Source organism: Miscanthus floridulus, chromosome 4, assembly GCF_019320115.1.
Source record: "Miscanthus floridulus cultivar M001 chromosome 4, ASM1932011v1, whole genome shotgun sequence".
Lineage (NCBI taxonomy): Eukaryota > Viridiplantae > Streptophyta > Magnoliopsida > Poales > Poaceae > Miscanthus > Miscanthus floridulus.
The window spans coordinates 118,739,803-118,762,749 of record NC_089583.1 but is presented as its reverse complement, the minus strand read 5'-3'; the positions used below and the strand labels follow the sequence as shown (position 1 = coordinate 118,762,749).

Genomic DNA, 22,947 nt, shown 5'->3' with positions numbered 1-22,947 from the left:
AGACTGGTTTCATCTCCCCCCATCGGCACCGAGCAACGCTAGTCATCCTCACCTTGCCTGCCACCTTGTTTGTTTGCCCACTCATACCCGCACACGTTTTTTTCTAAGCCAACCCACCCCCTTGGTTTACCGTTTATAATTCAGAATAATTTCTTAGTTGGAAAATTGTTTCTCGCCTCAGTAACTCTCTTTTCAAAACAGCAAAAAGACAATGTGCTACTCCATTGTTATAGAAACCTTTCTAGTTTCGAGGTTTATACTACCCTTAAATGTTGCATTTTAAGTGGTACTTATGGTGAGGAAGCAAAAGGACAATGTGCCACTTTTATTTAGTGTATGAAAACCTTTCTAATTTTGAGATTTACACTCCTCAATGGTTGCATTCTACTTCTTTGGCCCTGAATAAATAGATTCCTAGCTCAAGATTTTGTCTATGAGTAAATCAATCTCAGAGGTTGAATGGTCCATTAGTCCATTTATTTTCTTCGAAGTCTCCTCATATTTACTGCACCCCTCCCATATCTCAATCTAGTGTTGAGTTTCTGCAATTGGATGTGTATAGTAAATGCTACATGTAGTTTGCTATTGGAACCGTCATGGATCAATGTGCAACTATTCTAGTTAACAAATGACAGTATGGTCTTTTCTTTGCTATACTAGTCTGTCATAAACTGCTATAAATCTATTTATTCAGAGACAGAGACAGAGAGAGCAAGTGATACTTATATTTTTTTTATAAAAAGCACAATATTTCTTCAAATCATACAACCACTCTTTTTTTTCCTTATTATGGGAGAAAACCATAATGAGCTACTAGTCCTAGCATGCTACTACCAGTAGCTTGCTGCAAGCCTGCAATAGTACTGGGGTAGGAGCATCTCCAACGGTCCTTCAATACAACTCCCCTAATAAAATGGTATTGGAATAGTCCAATATCACTTTCTAAATTTATTGGAGGAGATGTTGCAGTAAGACCCAATATATCTTCCCCACTACCTATATGAAAGATGGGTCCCACAGGAATATAAAAGAAAATATGGCTCAAAAGTGGTAGTTGGAATGATCCCCATGGTATCGGGGGAGTTGTATATCAAGGGGAGATGAGAAAAATATTAATAACAAAAAAAAGTATTGAGAAACTACTAGAGAAAAAAAATATATAGCTGTCTTCGGTTTTACAGGGACAGCGACGGGGAACCAGAGACGCTCTAAGCAAGGCCCCAAAAACCTCGGTCGAAATCCCAGCCACGCAAAGCGGGCCCCACCAAGAGTCAAAGCCCAAAAGGCCACCCCGTGTTGCTTAAAAAACAACACAAACCCAGGCCAAGAGCGAGTCCACCGCCTCCCCACAACCCCCACTTGATCCCTCCAGTCCCCAAGCTCCCCGCCGCCCTGCGTGCGTGTCTCGTCTCTCGTTGTGCCAGTCGCCTGTGCGGTCCCCACGTGCGCCCGAGAGGTAGAGGCGAAGAAGGCTCGTCGTCGCGTTGCTCGTCGTCTCGTCTCGCCTCGCCTATAACTACTCCCTCCGCCCCGCTCCGCACCCACCCCCGCTGCCCCGGACTCGCCCGCCCTATCCTGTTCGTTCCCCTCCTCTTCCTCTCCACACGATCCCCTCCCTTGTCGGCTTCCGCGCGGGCGGGAGGAGCCGCGGCCACCACATCCACCGCCTCCCGCTCGCGCTATATCACACCACTCTCGCCGCGCCGCACTGCGCGACGCGTGGTGCGCGTCTGCCTGCTGTCGCGGTCCAGGCTAGCTCTGCGGGGGACGCCGGACCGGAGCCGGATCACGCCTCCCCTTCCCGCCCCGCCAGGCCCAGGGCCAGAGGGTCATGGCCACGCTCCCGCGCGCGGCGCCGCCCACTCCCGCCGCGCTGCTCCCGCTGCCCCACGCCGCGCCGCCGCCGCTGCTCGCCGGGAGGGCCGCCGCCGCGCGCCGCTCGCGGCTGCGCGCGCGGGGCCCGTCCGCGGCGGCGCGCCGGAGCTGGGTCGTCGCCTCCTCCTCCTCCTCCTCACGGGCCGTGCTCGGCGGCGTCGCCCGCCGGGAGGCCCCTGCCGCGCCGCAGAAGCCCACGCAGCAGGTACGGATGGATATGCGCGCCCGATCGGGAATGGGTTAGTGGTCTCTTGACTCTCGTCGTTACTCGTGACGTGGGTGTGTGTTAGAGAGAGGTACTGCGCGTTTTGGGGTTTTGTGGCCTCTGGACTGTTCAGTTTTGTCCATCTACGAAATCATCGGGGTTTTGTGGCTTCTGGATTGTTCATCGGTTTTCTCTATGATATCATTGACGATTGCATGCTTCGATGGCTTATGATTTGTGTGATCGGTTTTGGCGACTTGCTGGGATTGAAATAGTTGTACCATTGCCGATTGTGCTCGAGTGATTGGTGAAAGCAGGAACAGTAGCGCAGGCAGGCAGTTGACGAGTCCAATTTGTTTTGACATATCCTGATCAGTGCATTTTATTAGCCTACGTGTTGAAGCAGTGGTTGGTTGCAACTGCAAGTTTTTTAATCCGTGGTTGATCGTCATGCGCTGCTAATGGTCGCTGTTGATCTGTTCCTTTCATGGAGGTTTTAAATTGTGTTGTGTAAGAAGCGAACAAAGCACACCAAATGCAGGGTTGATAAACAATTGAGGGTGATGGAAAGACAGGTGACAGCTGTAGTGGTAGGTACTAATCGCGATCATGTTTCCCGGAGCGTCAGTGCATGACATTGTGTAAAGCATTGGTATAATATCTGTAATAGTATACTAAATCACCATGCCCCTTCTGGAATGTGTTTGAATGGGTTGCAATAGCTACGACGATGTAAGTTAGACTATGTATTTAATGCTGGTTAACACAGGAATTCCTTTTCCTTTCTCCTACCAGGCTGCGGACCTGAACCATATCTTGTCTGAACGCGGAGCTTGTGGTGTTGGGTTCGTCGCAAACTTGAAAAATGTGCCTTCGTTCAACATTGTTTGTGATGCTCTTTTGGCTCTTGGGTGCATGGAGCATCGTGGTGGTTGTGGAGCAGACAATGACTCTGGTGATGGCGCAGGACTGATGAGTGCCATCCCATGGGACTTGTTTGATGACTGGGCCAACAAGCAAGGGCTTGCTCCCTTTGACAGAAGAAATACAGGTGTAGGCATGGTCTTCCTTCCACAAGATGAGAAGTCAATAGAAGAAGCCAAAGCTGGTAATTTCTTGATGCTTTACCACAATATGCTGCCCACACAGGGGAGCATTATTCTTGTCTAAAAAGAGGAACATTTTCTATGCTCATTTCAAAAGAGATTTCTACTTGGCAATCCCTGTCTTGTTGCAGCTTACTTCAACTATTATATGGAATTTTCAGGCTGCCATACTTTGCATGCCTACAAAATGTTTGTCCTTAGAAATTGAAACCTTCTTCTGGAATGTGGTTTCTTTGGCACACCATTTCCCCCTTATACGTGATATTTGGAAAGCATGCAAAAAGTTTAGTTGTTGCTTCTGTTGTGCTAGTTTGCTTGCCTTCGTAGGACCGCATTTTCTTGATAATGCACTCTTGTTTTCTTTTTGGAGAAAAATTGTGTCCTTATCTTTAATAGGTGCTAGTTACCATAATTGCTGTTAATTCTGCTTCTGCGTGATCTGAAAGCGGTCACTCATCTTGTTGCAGCAACTGAAAAGGTTTTTGTGGATGAAGGCCTTGAGGTTATTGGTTGGAGACCTGTTCCTTTTAACGTATCAGTTGTAGGTCGCAATGCAAAAGAAACCATGCCTAATATACAACAAATATTTGTGAAAGTTGCAAAAGAAGATAATGCTGATGACATAGAGAGAGAACTATACATCAGCCGAAAGCTGATAGAGCGGGCTGCAAAATCTTTTAGTTGGGCAGATGAACTTTATTTCTGCTCTTTATCGAACAGAACTATTGTCTACAAGGGAATGCTTCGATCTGAGGTTCTTGGGCAATTCTATTTAGACCTTCAGAATGAACTATATAAATCTCCTTTTGCCATATATCATCGAAGATACAGTACAAATACAAGTCCTCGATGGCCTCTTGCTCAACCTATGAGGTTAATTGGACACAACGGAGAGATTAACACAATACAGGTTTGCATAAACATCCTCAAATGGTGCCTTTGATTACTTTTAAACGAGTATCTTGTTTTTAGTTTCTTACTAGGATGCTCATGTAATGTTTTGATACTGAAATTACACGATCCTTCAGCATTATTAATAGGGTTACTTTTTTCCTTGTAGGGGAACTTGAACTGGATGCGATCAAGGGAAACCACACTACAGTCTCCTGTATGGCGAGGCCGTGAGCATGAAATTCGCCCATTTGGTGACCCTAAAGCATCTGATTCAGCAAATCTTGACAGTATAGCTGAAGTAAGAAACCGTGCACCTTTTGCTGAAATTATAGTTGCAAAGCCTGCATTCCGCTCACAGAAACCTGCATCCATTTTTCTTTTTCCACTCCACTTCACCTAAAATACTGCTGCTGTTATTGTTAAATCTTCACATCCTTTCTTGCATCAGTTGCTGCTAAGAAGTGGTAGAAGTCCTGCAGAAGCTCTTATAATTCTCGTCCCTGAGGCATATAAGAACCATCCAACATTATCTATAAAATACCCTGAGGTATGGTTATTGACATGCATGCATTCCCTTCCGTATTAACCTACACAGCCATCCTGTCTAATTGAGTTTGGTTTGTTCTGTATTTAGGTAATTAACTTTTATGACTACTACAAAGGACAAATGGAAGCTTGGGATGGACCTGCTTTACTCCTATTTAGGTAAAATCGTTTGTATGCCCATATGGGATTGTCAGTTATTCCATATTTTCTTTCACTCTTTGAGTATCTGATGTGAAACAACAGTTTTCTTTAACCACTTTGGTTAAAGACTTGTTGTGTTATAGCAGATTTTACTTCTGTGCACCTAAAAGCAGGGATGAAATATAAAAAATGGGTATTCTGTGCACTTAATTGAGCTCTGTGTTGTTGTTTCAAGTGGCATTGAGTAGTATCCTTTTTAGGAGGTATTTTAAACGTAGCTGTCGAAACCTTCTGAGCCATGCTAGGAGCCTAGGACAATAGGCAATAAACATAAGAATAGTCATAGGATAAAAAACTTTTAAAGGCATTACTGAATTGGTCTGAGACTGAGTTTTTGTGGTGTAAATTCATGCATAAAATATTCCAGTGCCACCTTTCCAACTGAATATTTGCCAACACAGTGGTGGTGCTTATGATTCTTTTTAAAATATATATTTTTATGTTCAGTGATGGAAGAACTGTTGGAGCAACTCTTGATAGGAATGGGCTCCGTCCAGCACGCTATTGGAGAACATCAGATGACTTTGTTTATGTTGCATCTGAGGTAGGTTTCAGCTGTTTCTTTCTTCTGTACAAAACTATATGTTCAACAACAATGTCGTCAGAGAATTGTTCTTCTCATAGATAATAAAATATCCATTTGGAATCCTTGAATTGGAGCATTTGGTTTATCTGCCAATACTTCATTGCAGATATATTGACACCCTTCTATACCAAATCGCAGAGTTCAGATGTCACAAGCTAAACTAAATGTAACATTCAGTAAGTACTGTGTCCATTTGCTAATGTGTAGGTCTGTCAGCTAGGTTAGGTGATTAGGTGAAACTATTAAGTTATAAATCTGTTCCTATTTAAATGTAATGTGATGTAGCAGGGACTCTTAATTTGTGATGTATAAAAACTTCTACCGCACTAAACTTCTTATCTTGCTCTCGTCTATACAAGTTTGTAGAGAAATGTATATTTCTTCAGTTGTCGTAGGGAGGATTCCTTTTCTTTTCTTTTTTGAGATTTTCCCATATCTAATTAAGTGGTTTTGCAAATCACACCTTGTGACCATCTCCTGAGTGGTTTAAATTGATCTAATTTTGTTTTTAATATTTGCATAAAAGTATGCCCTAGTAGTTGAATTGAATTCTGATCACCTTCTTAAGTGCTATGTGAAGCCTCATAGTTCATGTTTGGTTTGCACTGATCACTAATTCTGTCAATGGCAACCCACAAGGTTGGCGTTATACCAATGGATGAGTCAAAGGTAGTAATGAAAGGACGATTAGGTCCTGGAATGATGATAACTGTTGACCTACAGACTGGACAGGTTAGAATAGAAACACATAATCTTTTCTCTTTCTTGCCGTTGACTGCTGCCGAATTTTGTACTAAAGATTTTAAACCTCATGAACCATCCAGGTGCTTGAAAACACAGAAGTAAAGAAAGCTGTGGCTTTAGCGAGCCCCTATGGAACTTGGTTGCAAGAACGCACACGTTCGATAAAGCCTGTCAACTTCCTCTCTTCAACTATCATGGACAATGAGACTGTTTTGAGACATCAACAGTAAGAATTCATCAAGCTTTGTTCATTGATGCAACACATACTAAGATCTTTTCTTTTACTTGTCCAAATGTGGTCTTGTGGAACTTTATATGTTTGCTATCGTCAGAGTTTCTGTGCTTGAATGTCTGATATTCTATCTGGTACTACATGTTACTGTAATGATTACATTATAAACAGACAAAAGTGTTCTTGATGTTTCATAAAATGCATCCAAAACTCGTGTTTTTGCTTGTAATTCCATTGTGCTATGGCCAATGCCGCCACTGATCGGGTTAATTTTAACATGTTAACCTAGTGCACTACCTAGTTATATTTACTTTTAGAACAGAAGTTGCGCAACAGACAAATTCCACGGGTTGTAGCGGCTATAGGTATTAGATTCATAGATTGTTGCTCAGGCTGAACATTAAATGTAAGCATACTGTTGTTTCCTTAGGGCATTTGGCTATTCAAGTGAAGATGTGCAAATGGTGATTGAATCAATGGCTTCACAAGGAAAGGAACCAACATTTTGTATGGGCGATGACATTCCGTTAGCTGTGTTATCACAAAGACCACACTTGTTATATGATTATTTCAAGCAGCGGTTTGCGCAGGTTAGTAAGTCCTTGCACATTTTTACCTTTTTAACTAGCCAAGGCCTTTTGAGTCCAAATTGGTCGCTATACCCATTGCTCTCAAGTAATAGCTTTCTCCTTATCTGTGTGACAGTAATAATTGTTAAATGTCTTGCTGCACAGTTTTGTATTCCTTGGCAAACATTCCATCTATAGCAGAGTTGGTAGTTGAGAAATTCCATTTTTCTCAGGCACAATAAAGTGTTATAGAACAATAACAACAGCAAAGCCTTTAAGTCCCAAACAAGTTGGGGTAGGCTAGAGTTGAAACCCAGCAGAAGCAATCAAGGTTCAGGCACGTGAATAGCTGTCTTCCAAGCACTCCTATCTAAGGCTAAGTCTTTGGGTATATTCCATCCTTTCAAGTCTCCTTTTATTGCCTCTACCCAAGTCAACTTCGGTCTTCCTCTACCTCTCTTCACGTTACTATCCTGGCCTAAGATTCCACTACGCACCGGTGCCTCTGGAGGTCTCCGTTGGACATGTCCAAACCATCTCAACCGGTGTTGGACAAGCTTCTCTTCAATTGGTGCTACCCCTAATCTATCACGTATATCATCGTTCCGAACTCGATCCCTTCTTGTATGACCGCAAATCCAACGCAACATACGCATTTCAGCGACACTCTGTTGAACATGTCGTCTCTTCGTAGGCCAACATTCTGCACCATACAACATAGCAGGTCTAATCGCCGTCCTATAAAACTTGCCTTTTAGCTTCTGTGGTACCCTTTTGTCGCATAGGACACCAGATGCTTGCCGCCACTTCATCCACCCTGCTTTGATTCTATGGCTAACATCTTCATCAATATCCCCGTCTCTCTGTAGCATTGATCCTAAATATCGAAAGGTATCCTTCCTAGGCACTACTTGACCTTCCAAACTAACATCTTCCTCCTCCCGAGTAGTAGTGCCGAAGTCACATCTCATATACTCAGTTTTAGTTCTACTGAGTCTAAAACCTTTGGCCTCCAAAGTCTCCCGTCATAACTCCAATTTCTGATTCACTCTTGTTCGGCTTTCATCAACTAGCACTACATCGTCCGCGAAAAGCATACACCAAGGGATGTCCCCTTGTATGTCCCTTATGACCTCATCCATTACTAAGGCAAACAAATAAGGACTTAAAGCTGGCCCTTGATGTAGTCCTATCCTAATCGGGAAGTCATCCGTGTCTCCATCACTTGTTCGAACTCTAGTCACAACATTGTTGTACATGTCCTTAATGAGCCCGACGTACTTCGTTGGGACTTTATGTTTGTCCAAAGCCCACTACATAACATTCATTGGTATTTTATCATAAGCCTTCTCCAAGTCAATAAAAACCATGTGTAGGTCCTTCTTCTCCCTATACCGCTCCATAACTTGTCTTATTAAGAAAATGGCTTCCATGGTTGACCTTCCGGGCATGAAATCAAATTGGTTCATGGAGACCCGCGTTATTGCTCTCAAGCGATGCTCAATAACTCTCTCCTATAGCTTCATAGTATGACTCATCAACTTAATTCCCCGGTAATTAGTACAACTTTGAATATCCCCTTTATTCTTGTAGATCGGTACCAATATACTTCTTCTCCACTCATCAGGCATCTTGTTCGATCGAAAAATATGGTTGAACAGCTTGGTTAGCCATACTATAGCTATGTCCCCGAGACATCTCCACACCTCGATTGGGATACCATCCGGTCCCATCGCCTTACCTCCTTTCATCCTTTTCAGCGCCTCTCTGATCTCAGATTCTTGGATTCTCCGCAAAAAGCGCCTATTGGTGTCATCAAAAGAGTCATCCAACTGAAAGGTTGTGTCCGTATTCTCACCATTGAACAATTTGTCAAAATACTCTTGTCATCGATGTCGGATCTCATCCTCCTTCACCAAGAGATGCTCCCTTTCATCCTTAATGCACTTAATTTGGTTGAAGTCCCTTGTCTTTCTCTCACGAACTCTAGCCATCCTATAAATGTCCTTCTCTCCTTCCTTCGTACTCAAACGTTGGTAAAGATCCTCGTACGCTCTACCCTTTGCCACACTTACAACTCGCTTTGCAGTCTTCTTTGTCACCTTGTACTTCTCTATGTTGTCCACACTCCTGTCATGGTACAAGCGTCTATAACACTCTTTTTTCTCCTTAATAGCCATTTGGACTTCCTCGTTCCACCACCAAGTACCTTTAGCCTCGCCTCCATTTCTTTTGGTTACTCCACACACCTCTGAGGCCACCTTCCGAATGTTGGTTGGCATCTTCTCCCACATGTTGTTTATGCCTTCTTCCTTCCAAGAGCCCTCTTTGATAACCCTTTCCTTGAATACCTCTGACGTCTCCCCTTTCAGTTTCCACCATTTTGTTCTTTCAATCTTAGCTTGTTTATCCCTATGGGCACGCACCTGAAAACGAAAGTCTACCACCAAAAGCTTATGTTGAGAAACAACACACTCCCCTGGTATCACCTTGCAACCCAAGCATGCTCGTTTGTCCTTTCTTCTTGTGAGGACAAAGTCAATCTGGCTAGAGTGTTGTCCGCTACTGAAGGTCACTAGATGAGATTCTCTTTCTAAAGAAAGTGTTGGCTATCATCAGGTCAAAAGCTACCGCGAAGTCTAGAACTTCCTCCCCCTCCTGATTCCTACTGCCATACCCAAAACCTCCATGGACTGCCTCGAAACCTGCGCTTGTAGTACCTACATGTCCATTAAGATCTCCTCCTATAAAAAGCTTCTCACTTCTGGGTACAGCTCTAATCAGGCCATCTAAGTCTTCCCAGAACTGTCTCTTAGCACTCTCGTCGAGGCCTACTTGGGGGGCATACGCACTAATTACGTTCAAGACCATATCACCAATGACAAGCTTGACTAAGATAATCCTATCTCCTTGCCTTCTCACTCCCACCACACTATTCTTGAGGTTCTTATCAATCAAAACTCCTACTCCATTTCTATTCGCAACTGTCCCTGTGTACCAAAGCTTGAAACATGTATTGTCCACCTCCTTCGCCTTCTGACCCTTCCATTTAGTCTCTTGAACGCATAATATATTTACACGCCTTCTAGTCGCGGTATCAACTAATTCTCTTAACTTACCTGTAAGCGACCCTACATTCCAACTGCCTAAACGGATCCTAGTTGGTTCGACTAGCTTCCTTACGCTTCGCACCCGTCGAATCAGATGTGAAGACCCTTGCTCATTTTTCACTACACCCGGGCGCCGATGTAGCGCGCCACTAAGGATGCGACGACCCGATCCTTGATCACTTGACACCGTGCTCAGATCGCGACATGACGCGTCACGGGGGTGACGACCCGGCCCTTGCTCATTTAACACCATACCCGGGTTCCGATATGGCGCGTCGCTAAGAGGGTTACGCCCCAACGATTTTCTTTCGGGTTTCATCTTCATTAGAATGGCTAGATTTAACGTTGGCTCGCCACGCCTAACACAACCCTCCTCCTTTACCAGGGCTTAGGACCTGCTGTGTTTGAGACAACATAGGCGGAGTTTGTTATAGAAGTACTGGCAAATTCGAGGCCATCTTCAATCCCATTCAACTCGTTAGTGTATGTGCAAAGCTTGGTCTGCTGTATTGTGAAATTCAATATTGTCACACCAAAACCCCCAAAAGATGTAAATTGAGCATGCTCTTCTGTTGGTATGTTAGTCTTGTAGGAAAAGAAATAGTGATTTAGTAACTTGGTGATATGATGACATTTTCTCTACGGAATCTGCTGTCCTCATTTACAAAAGTTAATATTAATGTCCTCTCAGCCTTGGTTTCCACGGGACATAATTTTCTTTCCCATTCTAGGTTACAAATCCTGCAATTGATCCCCTCAGAGAAGGTTTAGTTATGTCTCTTGAGGTTAATATTGGGAAAAGAGGCAACATCTTGGAGGTCGGCCCTGAAAATGCTGATCAGGTATGTGTACTTAGTTTCAAATTAAGTCTATGACTTTACATTTATTCTTTTTTGGGTGCAATATCAAAACACCACTATTGACCTTTTTCAGGTTGCACTATCAAGCCCTGTGCTGAATGAAGGTGAACTAGAAACTCTATTGAAGGACCCAAAACTGAAGCCCAAAGTACTGTCAACATACTTTGATATTCGTAAAGGTCTAGATGGTTCACTTGATAAGACAATTCAGGCTCTTTGTGAAGAAGCTGACGCTGCTGTGCGGAGTGGCTCTCAACTTCTTGTTCTTTCTGATCGTTCTGAAGCACCTGTGAGTACTGATGTTTAACATGTTAGCACATTGTTTGAAAACTACTACTATCTTTTTGGGTTCATTTCCCCCAATCTTTTACATATTTGAATATTTTGACAGTAGAATTTCACATCTTTATTTTTTAAGTGTACTTGAGATCTAAATGTATGTTTGACATTCTTTTCAGTTTCACTTGCTTAGTATGCATTGTCGTTGGTTATTTATTCACTATCATATTAGTAATACATAAAATTTGGAACAATAGACGGATTTGTGTTGTCCACAGCTGCACATAAGTTTTGTGCAGTTAACCAGAAAAACTACATTAAAATGAAGTGGATAATACAATGTCCATTTTTAGCTGTGTCCATACAATAATTTACTTGCATATAAAAATAAAGAAGGTGTCGGTGTTTCGGACCTGGGGGTCCTCAACCAACCAGTGAATTTGTTCTGCGCGCTCCCAATTCCGGATGGTGATGCAAAGAGACACAAGGTTTATACTGGTTCAGGCAATCAAAGCCCTACGTCCAGTCTGAGAGATCGATCTTGTATTCCTTGCACCGAGGTGCTCGTAGTAGGGGGTTACAAGCTAAGGGAGAGAGGGAGCTAGTCCCAGGTCTCGGCAAGGCGTCGTGTGGGTCGTCTGAGACGTTGCTCTCAAGCGGCTGGAATGTGTGCGTGTGTGTTACCAAGTGTTCTCCCCCTTTCCTAAGTGGCCCAAGTCCTCTCCTTTTATAGTTGAAGGGAGGACAAGGACAGTACATGTATTACTATGCGGCGGCGTGCCAATAGGGGTGGCACGTCCGAGCCCTGTGGCCTGTTCCTGTGGCGGCGTGGTCGTAGGAGTGGTCCGTCCTTGGAGTACTGGGGCGGCGTGGTTGTCCCATCAGATCCTGTGCGTCGTGGGAGCCCCGGGAATGCCTCGGGGTGGATGCGGTGGCGAACGTGCAAGCCACTGTGGACAGACTGTGCGCGAGGCCGAGACTTGGTCGGTGCCGAGGCTTGCACTGCAGTGGGGGGGTCTCGGCAGGCACGAACCCCAAGATCGCCGAGGCCCTGGTGTACAGCGCCGAGGCCTTGTGCGGGCGGCTGATCGTGGATACAACGTTAGGACACAGTGGCCGGTAATCCCCGTCGTACCCTGTCCCAGCCGGTATGGCGCTGATCGTGGACACAGTGTTAGGACACAGTGGCCAGTAATCCCCGCCGTGCCCTGTCCCGGCCGGTATGGCGTTGATGCGACCTCGGGCCGCGTCGCCCATTCTGTGGCGTTGAGCCACTGTCCGGCTGAGATTGCGGGAGTGGTTGAAAGTATTAATGAGACGTGACGCGCTGTCGGGGGGGGTCGACCGAGGCGGGGGCGACGGGCTGCGGACGAGCCGGCCTCGAGCGGTACGGAGAATGAGGCCTCGCGCGAGACGGAGATCAGGCTCTTTGCCGAGGCCTCGCGCGAGAGGCCTCGCGCGATACGGAGAATGCACCTTCTGCCGAGGCCTTCTGTGGAGAGCCTCGGGCGAGGCGGAGACGGCGTTCCCTGCCGAGGCTTTCTCCGGAGAGCCTCGGGCGAAGCGGAGTTTGCGTCAGGATGCCGAGACCTCCTGCTCGAGGCTAGAGGCGAGGAGGACCCAGTGGGCTCGGTCGTGGCGGGTGAGGGGCCCACGACTTGCCTTCTAGTTTTTGTTTATTAGATGGGACTCTAGCGACCCTTTTGATGTTTGCTTGGGGTACCCCGTTCTAAGGTACCCGACAGAAGGAAACTAACAAAGCATGGCTGTGCATCACTGAGATGCCTACAATTATTAATGCTTATATATGGATGTCACTACAAGCACTTCACAAACACTTGGGACATGCATCCTGTTGACCTTAAATTGTCCGTTTCCTAACTTGGAAGCATTCCTAAAAGATACAACCACCTCAACAATTTATTTCCCATCAACGTTGGCTTGCTATGATTTTCCTTGTCAAATATAATCCAACTTCTATTTCTTAAAATTTCCCGATCTTGGGAAAAGGCAACCTAGCATTAACTTCACTAATGATGCACGATGTAAGCGAATGTAACAAAAAACTAACCCAAGGCCGGCTTTGTACTTGGATCATTCTATCTTTTAATACAATGATGCGCAGCTCTCCTGCATATTCAAGGAAAAAAGAAAATGTTGCATTTAACTTGAATGAAAAATGTGAAACTCTCCTTTTGGTTCAATTTTTTTTCTCAAGCAGTTTTGGTTCAAATTATTATTGCTATTAATATTTTATGATGCGATTGAGATTGAGAGTGGATTTTTTCCCCTCATGCTTCCTACATCTCAATTTTATATTATGGATAATGTAGGAACCAACTCGTCCTGCCATACCAATACTTCTAGCTGTTGGTGCCATCCACCAGCATTTGATTCAGAATGGTCTCCGTATGTCTGCTTCTATTGTTGCTGATACTGCTCAGTGCTTTAGCACACATCACTTTGCCTGTCTGATCGGATATGGTGCCAGGTATGAATTTATTGTCACCAGTAGATTTCGTTCAACAATAGATACTCTCTACATCCACAGTTGGAAGCCCATTTTGTCTTGCACATAGATTAAGAAGACTTTCAAATGACTATATTACCATTGGTTATTGGTTATTGTATTTAGAGCCTAATATTTAATGCATGCATGTAACCAATGCAAAGTGTGGATATTATCGGGCGTAAATAGGAAAAAACAACTTATTCTACATTGAAATATGAAATCAGCCTTACATTTGTGGACAATACCATTAAAAATCAGTGCCTTACATTTGTGAACAATACCATTAAAAATCAGTGCCTTACATTTGTGGACAATAAAAAGCATGCCCACATTCTTAATCTGACTTAACTTACGAAATAGATAAAAAAATTGCATACCCTTTAATTCATAGAAATCACAACACAATGATGTCTCCCTATAACATGTCTTCATGGTTCCACCTTTGAAAGCACTAGCATGTTACTAGGGTTTGAACTCTGGTGGGATTCATATTCCCATGACTATCATCATTCACCGGACCGTGACTTCAAATCATGGATAAAGGGCAGACCTAGTGCCGGAGGCTCCCACATGAGTGGGGTCTGGGGAAGGGGAAAACCGAGGCAAGCCTTCCCCCCACAAATCTGCGGAGAGGCTGCTTCGAACCCACGACAGCTCTCACCACTGCACCAGGCCTGCCCTTCACTTCAAATCATGGATCTTAGGAAATATAGCCATGGATCAACTGCACAATAGTAATGTTGAATATGACCAAAATATTGACGGAAGTACCAGTAGACAATGCTTATATTGGAGTTGGATCCTAGACTTGTGCCAAGACATCTGGGAATTCACCAGTTTCACATATGCTTTCGGCTTTTCATCAACTTAAAATTAGGTCAACTTGTGTACTTATAAAAATAGGTTTAGTTTTGTTTTCGGTTACTTTAGCTTCTTCCTAAATATACTAATATTCATTCCTGTATTAGTGCTGTGTGTCCTTATCTGGCACTAGAAACATGCCGGCAATGGAGGCTGAGCAACAAAACTGTTAATTTGATGCGGAATGGGAAGATGCCCACAGTGACCATCGAGCAGGCACAAAGAAACTTTACCAAGGTATGTTTTCTAACTTACGACCTGTTTGTTGGATGTTGTTGTCCTACTGCCCCTACTCTTCTGAAATCTGAGCATAGTTCAATCCAATATGAGCATTTTACCACATTTGAGCCCTTAGGTCCTTTTTTGCATGCTAATTTTCTATGCCCATATTGTCATTATTATTTGATTTTTGATGATTTGTCTGTCTGTTCTAGTTAACATAGAGTAAGATCTCACATTCCATTTGATTTAATGGTACTTTTTGTTAATGTGTTCAATTGATGTACTTTCCAGGCTGTAAAATCAGGTCTGCTCAAAATTCTTTCAAAAATGGGTATCTCACTGCTCTCAAGGTCTGTCTATCTTTGCCATCCAGTTAACATAGTTATACTGTCAATATTATGAAGTCTGAATTTCCACTACAATTGTTTAATCCGTACACATTGTTCGGACAGCTATTGTGGAGCTCAGATCTTTGAAATTTATGGTCTTGGTCAAGAAGTTGTTGATCTTGCCTTCTGTGGAAGTGTATCGAAAATTGGAGGTCTCACACTTGACGAGGTAGTTAAAATCAAGTAGCAAATGCCACAAAAATTGTCTAGTATTCCTATCTGCACTTTTTTTTCCACTTTAGCTCTTTTTTTTGTTCTGGCACACTGTTTAGAAGGCCTCCCCCCTCTCCTGTAGTTGATTTACGTCTTATATCTTTGTGACTTACTAACACTTCTAGCACTATCCTTGTAAAGCTGGGTAGAGAGACCTTATCATTCTGGGTGAAGGCATTCTCTGAAGATACTGCAAAGAGGCTAGAAAACTTTGGATTTATCCAATCCAGACCTGGAGGTAGTGTCTATCCTATAACTCATGCTAAATTTTATGTTTTGGATGCATGTAACCTGGCGTTTTCTTACAGTACTACATTGTTTTATCATGATGTGGTTTTTTCATGATCTTATCTGGTTTTGGTGTGGTATTGTATGCTATAACACATACCGTTGCATCACTAGTTTGTGAATTGTGATCTAAGTTTATTTCAGCTTTCCTAGAGATTTATCAATAAAGAAGTGTCTTTGTGCCTCATCCTGTCATGTAGCATGACAATTTTAAGCTGTACTCTAGCACATTTATTTTACTTGTGGAGATCTCTCTCCAGCAGTACTGCCTAGAATCAACTGCATAGCTAGCTTCTTTTAGTCTAGATTTAATGCCACCTTCTATCTTTCCCTCAAACATTCTATCTTCTAGTTAGTACAGCATAGTACTTGTTAGACGACATGCTTTGGGCCTTGTGGCCTAGGTATAGTCGCCAGGCAATGTGCCTTGGACTCCAAGTCTGGCATGTATTGTAGATTGACTTGTATTTGGTAAGGGATATCGGAGGACGGCTCTATTTCTATAAGCCATATATACATGTACCATGTATCTCTCTAATCAATCTACTAATTATTGCCATATACTCTGCTTTCATGGTATCAAAGCCAGAGGTCTCAGAGTTCGAATCCTTGTTAGTGCAATTAAATAAAATAATTGTTGCCCGCTCCTATTCCACGTCTGAGGCTTGAGGGAGCCTCCACGTGAGAGGGAGTGTTGGAATATAAGTGAATTGCCATCTCTCCCCATCAATTTAAGCTTTTGGGTTGAATTGGACGACAGTCTTCCTTGGTGACAACCTCATCTCCTGGTCGTCAAAACATGAGGCCACTGTGTCTCGTTCCAGTGCTGAAGCCGAATATCGCGCTGTGGCCAATGCTGTTGCAGAAGCCACCTAGCTGCGACAGCTCCTATTGGAACTTTGACACTCGCCTCCGCGTGCCACACTGGTCTACTGAGCAATCCGGTTCAATACTAGTGTACCAAGCATGTTGAGATTGATCTCCATTTTGTTCGTGTGGCGACGTCCATGTTCTGCAGGTTCCATCTTCCCTACAGTACGCCGACATTTTCAATAAAGGGTTGCCATCTTCTGTGTTCACAGAATTCAGATCCAGTCTCAACATCCGAGAAACCGGTGTTTCAACTGCGGGGGCGTGTTAGACGACATGTCTTGGGCCTTGTGGCCCAGGTATAGTTGCCAGGCTATGTGCCTTGGACTCCAAGTCCGGCACATATTGTAGATTGACTTGTATTTGGTAAGGGATATCGGAGGATGGCTCTGTTTCTATAAGCTGTCCCTGTCCCTACCTATATATATATATATATATATATATATATATATATATATATTGTGTGTGTGTGTGTGTGTGTGTGTGTGTGTGTGTGTGTATGTATGTATGTATATCAATATATTAATTCTTGCCATATACTCTGGTTTCAGTACTGAATTATGTTTTTCTTTTGAATAGGTGAATACCATGCAAATAATCCTGAGATGACCAAGCTGCTGCACAAAGCAATTCGTGAGAAAAGAGATAATGCGTACACTGTCTACCAACAACATCTTGCAAGCCGTCCTGTCAATGTAAGTAGTGATCCTTCAGGTTGCTAATTATTGATTTTTTTTTTTGGTTACCACGAAGCTCAGTGTCTTTTTTCTGTAGGTTCTTCGAGATCTTCTTGAATTGAAAAGTGATCGTGCACCTATTCCTATTGGCAAAGTGGAGCCTGCAACCTCCATTGTTGAACGTTTTTGTACTGGTGGAATGTCCCTAGGAGCCATTTCAAGGGAGACACATGAATCTATTGCAATTGCAATGAATAGAATAGGTGGAAAATCTAACTCAGGAGAAGGTGGTGAGGTGGGTCATATAAATTCCTTTACAACATAGCTGATTATCTCTGTCAGGCTTTTCAAGTGGAATCTGCAACACAGAATTGCTTATGGACTTGTCATTTTGCACAGGATCCAATCCGTTGGAATCCCCTCACAGATGTTGTAGATGGTTATTCTCCAACACTTCCTCATCTCAAAGGGCTTCAGAATGGTGACACAGCCACAAGTGCCATTAAGCAGGTGGATTATCATAGTTCATTTCTTTTCAAGCATTTATCAACTTTACTCTTTTTTGTGCTATCTGGTTCTTTCTCCTTTACCTTATACTATATATATGAATTATAATCAATGCAAGTGTTACCATGACTTGCTACATTGGGAAAGCTCACACACTGTTGGATATATGCATTTTTTTTCCTAAAACGAGGGGAGCTAACCTTAAAAATCTTCTGCGATGGAGAAGCATTTACTGTTTGCCAGTGAACTGCCTAGACATTGGTACTGCTGCTATGTGTCTGTTCCCCGAGAAAGGGATCTGGTCATCTGGAGATCTGTCTAGATGTACTGGAACTCCTGGGCCAGATATTAGTGAGATACCAAGTAGCAGCTCTCAAAACAGGAAACTTCACAGCAGCATATTTCCTTATCTCTTTTTTGTTTATTGTTCTTAACTACAGCAGTGTTATGTCTTCTTTCTGGTGGACTGAAATATTTGGCCTAAGTTTTCATTAATACTATTCTTTTACAGGTTGCATCTGGGCGTTTTGGAGTTACACCAACATTTTTAGTAAATGCTGACCAAATTGAGATAAAGATTGCGCAAGGTGCAAAGCCTGGTGAGGGGGGTCAACTTCCTGGGAAAAAAGTCAGTGCATACATTGCTCGTCTGAGGAACTCCAAACCTGGAGTTCCTCTAATCTCCCCACCTCCACACCATGACATTTATTCTATCGAGGATCTTGCACAGTTGATTTATGACCTCCATCAGGTTTGCCTTCTGAGTTCTGACTATTATTGGTGGAATGTCAATTAGTATTATTGATATTATAGGAGAACCACAACAGCTTATAAATAAGAGTTTTCTGTGATACTTGGAAGAAATTGGATCCCTTTGGTTACCTAGTGGTTCTACGCCAACTAGTTATGAAGTTTACGGTTTTTGGTTCTTTGTACTAATGGAGTTATGCAATTAATATCTGGCTGAACAGATCAATCCTAAAGCTAAAGTGTCCGTAAAGCTTGTGTCTGAAGCTGGGATTGGAACTGTAGCTTCTGGAGTTTCGAAGGGAAATGCAGACATAATTCAGGTTATTGAAGTTCTTAAATAATTCGTTCATAAACTTAACTCGTGCTTTCAGTGTGCAAGAATATTCACATAAATTGACTGCGGCTAACTTCTTGTACATCTTTGTATCTAAACTTCAGTAAGGTTCTAGTTGTTGTTTTTTACTAATGTCATGTTACTGGCACTTGCTGTGTGCAATGTGCCATTCATGGTGATAGAACTTCCCCTGTATAATCTATAGTTATCTATATATATTTGCTTACAAAAAACAAATGTACGGTAAAATGAGCTATGAATTGAAGCATATCCGGGGAAAAAATTTCAGATATCTGCTAAATCTTCTGAAAATTTCAGCAGGATAGTCTTATCCAGAAATGCCATAAGCTGACACGCCTATCATAATTACTGGATGAATGCACTAAGCCTAATAATACTTTAATTCAGTTCTAAATTTAACGGAATGCTGCAGCATTTCAGGACATCATACTATGAGCTCTTATTCAATTGCTTGCAAATGGTTCTCTCAAAGGCCTGCTGTATTGGGTGAATTAGAGTTTTATGTGTACTTATTTTTGTCTTCTAAATAACTGTTCTATTACACAGATATCAGGTCATGATGGTGGTACCTGGAGCTAGCCCAATCAGCTCCATCAAACATGCTGGGGGTCCTTGGGAACTTGGTCTTACAGAAACAAATCAGGTTTCCTACATTTTTTTTGCTGTAACAGTTTTTCCATGAAATTATTTTCTGTTTTGTAATGCTAGTTAACTTCCTCCAGACACTTATACAAAATGGATTGAGGGAGAGGGTAGTACTTAGGGTGGATGGTGGATTCAGGAGTGGTCAAGATGTTCTTATGGCTGCTGCTATGGGGGCTGATGAATATGGCTTTGGTTCTGTAGCTATGATAGCTACTGGGTGTGTCATGGCACGCATTTGCCACACAAATAATTGCCCAGTTGGAGTGGCTAGCCAGGTAGTAACAACACAAGTTATTTTACCTTCCTCTTATTGGACTACCTCTTACATTCTTTGCTCTTGTAGAGAGAAGAGCTTCGTGCAAGGTTTCCTGGTGTTCCTGGTGATCTTGTTAACTACTTCCTCTTTGTTGCCGAGGAGGTATGTCATGATTCTCATTACTGATGCTGTTTGTCTTAGCCTTGTTCCTTGATTGTTGCAAGACCTGCCTATTTTTTAGGGATAATTGTAACTTTTGAAAATTGGTTAATTCATTTAGGTTCGAGCTGCATTAGCTCAGTTGGGTTATGAGAAGCTGGATGACATCATTGGGCGAACAGATTTGCTTAAACCAAAGCATGTCTCGTTGGTGAAAACACAGCACATCGATCTTGGATACCTCTTATCAGTATGTATTAGCAGCCATTATTATTTGAAGCATTAGCATATATTCCATGTGCTTTCTATTTAAATCAATGGTTTTTGCATCAGAATGCTGGATTGCCCGAATGGAGCAGCTCCCAGATTAGGAGCCAGGACGTCCACACTAATGGCCCTGTTCTTGATGAGACAATCCTTGCAGATCCTGAGGTAGTGTTTTTGATAAGTTCTCTTAGTTACATGGACTAACTTGACTAATGGCTGTCCACTAAACCTGATTTTCCAGTATCATCAATCAAAGCAGCTCATCATTCCATGTTCATGAAACTAGAACTGCTGTATTTATGGTCCATGCACAGCCTTAACCTGTCTAAAATGAAGTGCGGTTGCTAGGAACCCAAGTTTTATCTGCTTGGAGCACCATTATTTATATTATCTAATTTGCAGATAGCTGATGCGATTGTGAATGAGAAGGAAGTTTCCAAGGCGTTTCAAATCTATAATGTCGATAGAGCTGTCTGTGGTCGGGTAGCAGGTGTGATTGCCAAGAAGTATGGAGACAGAGGTTTTGCAGGCCATCTCAACATCACGTATGTTCAAAATATCGTTTTGCATATGTTTTGCATATGTTTATTTATAACGAAAGTAGGAACTTAATATTTTTGGACGTTTCAGGTTCAATGGAAGCGCAGGGCAGTCCTTTGGTTGTTTCCTGACTCCTGGAATGAACATTCGGCTAGTTGGAGAGGCCAATGATTATGTTGGAAAGGTACTAAATATTGAACCCTTGAAACTTTTGTCTGGGCAACTATATGAAATCTGAAACCTTTTTTTGATATTTTTCAAGGGTATGGCTGGTGGTGAACTGGTGGTAGTTCCTGTAGACAAAACAGGATTTGTTCCTGAGGATGCTACTATAGTTGGAAACACTTGTCTGTATGGAGCTACAGGTGGTCAGGTATTTGTGAGAGGCAAGGCAGGAGAAAGATTTGCAGTTAGAAACTCTCTATGTCAGGCAGTGGTTGAGGGCACCGGAGATCATTGCTGTGAGTACATGACTGGTGGTTGCGTAGTTGTACTTGGCAAGTAAGTAGAACCAACAGAATTCTCTTTTGGCAATTGTCTCCTTTTCCTCACATCCTTACACATGCATATTTCTTAATTTACAGGGCTGGGAGGAATGTTGCAGCTGGAATGACTGGTGGCCTTGCCTACATTCTAGATGAGGATGATACACTTCTCCCAAAGGTTTGCAAACTCCAAATTTTGAGTTTACCTTGTGTAATTCTTTTGACGTATTTGTTTTTGTTTGTTTGCCATTGACATGACACCACATGATGTGATTTCTATGACTTTTTTTTTAAAAAAAAACAAATGATTCCTATGAAATTCATGACATAGAACCGGTTTATGTTTTTATAACTTTCTAATGTCTTAATAATAGGTTAACAAGGAAATCGTCAAGATGCAGAGAGTGAATGCTCCAGCTGGGCAGATGCAGCTAAAGAGCTTGATTGAGGCCTATGTTGTAAGTGAACTGCTTTTCTGTACAAGTCGTGTATCAAATGTTGTCTATTCCCTAAACTTTTGCTAATTTTTTATGTGTTTCAAAAGGAAAAAACGGGCAGCGAGAAAGGAGCCACGATTTTGAGGGAATGGGAGGCATATTTGCCGCTCTTCTGGCAACTGGTACCGCCCAGTGAAGAAGACTCGCCTGAGGCTTGTGCAGAGTTTGAGAGAGTACTCGCCAAGCAAGCAACCACCCAGCTGTCTGCGAAGTGATCGAATCAGACTACAGGAAGGTGTTCTCTATTTGATACTCCTCGCAAAGTGATTTCCTCTGATCGCTTCAAGAAAACTGAAAACCGTAACCGGCATACTGAGGCATCGAAGTGCCCTTCTGAAGAATGCAATTTTGTGGAGGCTCTGCCCAGGCCATCTTTTGGAATTGAGCTAGCAGAACGACCACGGGTTCTTCTCGACGCTCGTGCACCCTAGGTAACCCCTGTAAATTAGTTTGCTGACGCTAGGTTGCAAAGGCCCTCTTTGAACTGCTGCACTGTACAGATTCTTGGCTGTTGCCCTGTGTAATTATGTTTTGGTTTAGATTATACGCGTCCAATGGAGGCATGCAAGTCGCATGCGCAATAGTACAGTAGGAGTACATGATAAATTGTACTACCAAGATGGATTTGAATGCTTGCTTCGTGAATGAACGAAACTGATGCTCGAGGCGTCATGCCCGTGGTGCGATCGCTCTGATTTGTGAAGGTTGGCATCCAATGTTTCTTTTGCAGAGGCCGGAATCCAACGGTTTCTCTTAGCAAAGGCTGGAATCCAATGCTTGGCGCGGTAACATTTATTATTGTCATTGACAAGTTGAATTTTCCAGTGTACAAAGTTAACAAGAATTCCGTGATCTGCCGCTGAAAAACGTAGAGTGGTCCAGGGAACAAATGTTCCATTTATATGCAATCCCTGCTGAAGAAGGCTTGTGCCGTGCGATACAACTATACAAGTGTGGTTATATTTGTTTGTATTCCAACCATTTGATGGCGACTTGTTGTGTTGTCGCCTTAACTCGAAGGCTCTTTTACTTTCATAGCCACTTGTTGTGTTGTCAGAAAGCGGATCTAAAAAATTCTTGTTTCCGCTCTTTTTGGAGGTTCCCCATGACGTAAATGGTCAAGCCATTGAAACACCGCCTTTGCTCTTTTTTATCCTTTTGTGTTGTTGCTTTCCACCAACCACCTACAAGTGGTTTAGTAGGTATTGAAGGGGAATTGAAGAGAATTACATCCTCTACAAGTCAAA

General features: G+C 42.9%; 1 protein-coding gene across 1 annotated transcript; it reads left to right on the top strand.

The window, feature by feature from the left end:
- The first annotated feature begins 1,392 nt into the window (after nt 1-1,392).
- LOC136550517 (ferredoxin-dependent glutamate synthase, chloroplastic-like) lies at nt 1,393-22,372 on the top strand. Its single transcript, XM_066542117.1, is given in 34 exon segments — nt 1,393-2,080; nt 2,876-3,188; nt 3,654-4,096; nt 4,247-4,378; nt 4,529-4,627; nt 4,715-4,785; nt 5,275-5,371; nt 6,053-6,145; nt 6,238-6,383; nt 6,820-6,979; nt 10,800-10,910; nt 11,002-11,217; nt 13,541-13,698; nt 14,688-14,817; nt 15,094-15,152; nt 15,255-15,360; nt 15,546-15,642; nt 17,142-17,257; nt 17,337-17,534; nt 17,639-17,749; nt 18,258-18,497; nt 18,718-18,816; nt 19,398-19,421; nt 19,423-19,494; nt 19,574-19,771; nt 19,840-19,914; nt 20,033-20,161; nt 20,245-20,343; nt 20,581-20,723; nt 20,809-20,902; nt 20,981-21,219; nt 21,303-21,381; nt 21,578-21,661; nt 21,748-22,372. Coding segments are annotated over 34 exon segments (4,848 nt in total). The 5' UTR covers nt 1,393-1,831; the 3' UTR covers nt 21,916-22,372.
- The last annotated feature ends 575 nt before the right edge of the window (nt 22,373-22,947 follow it).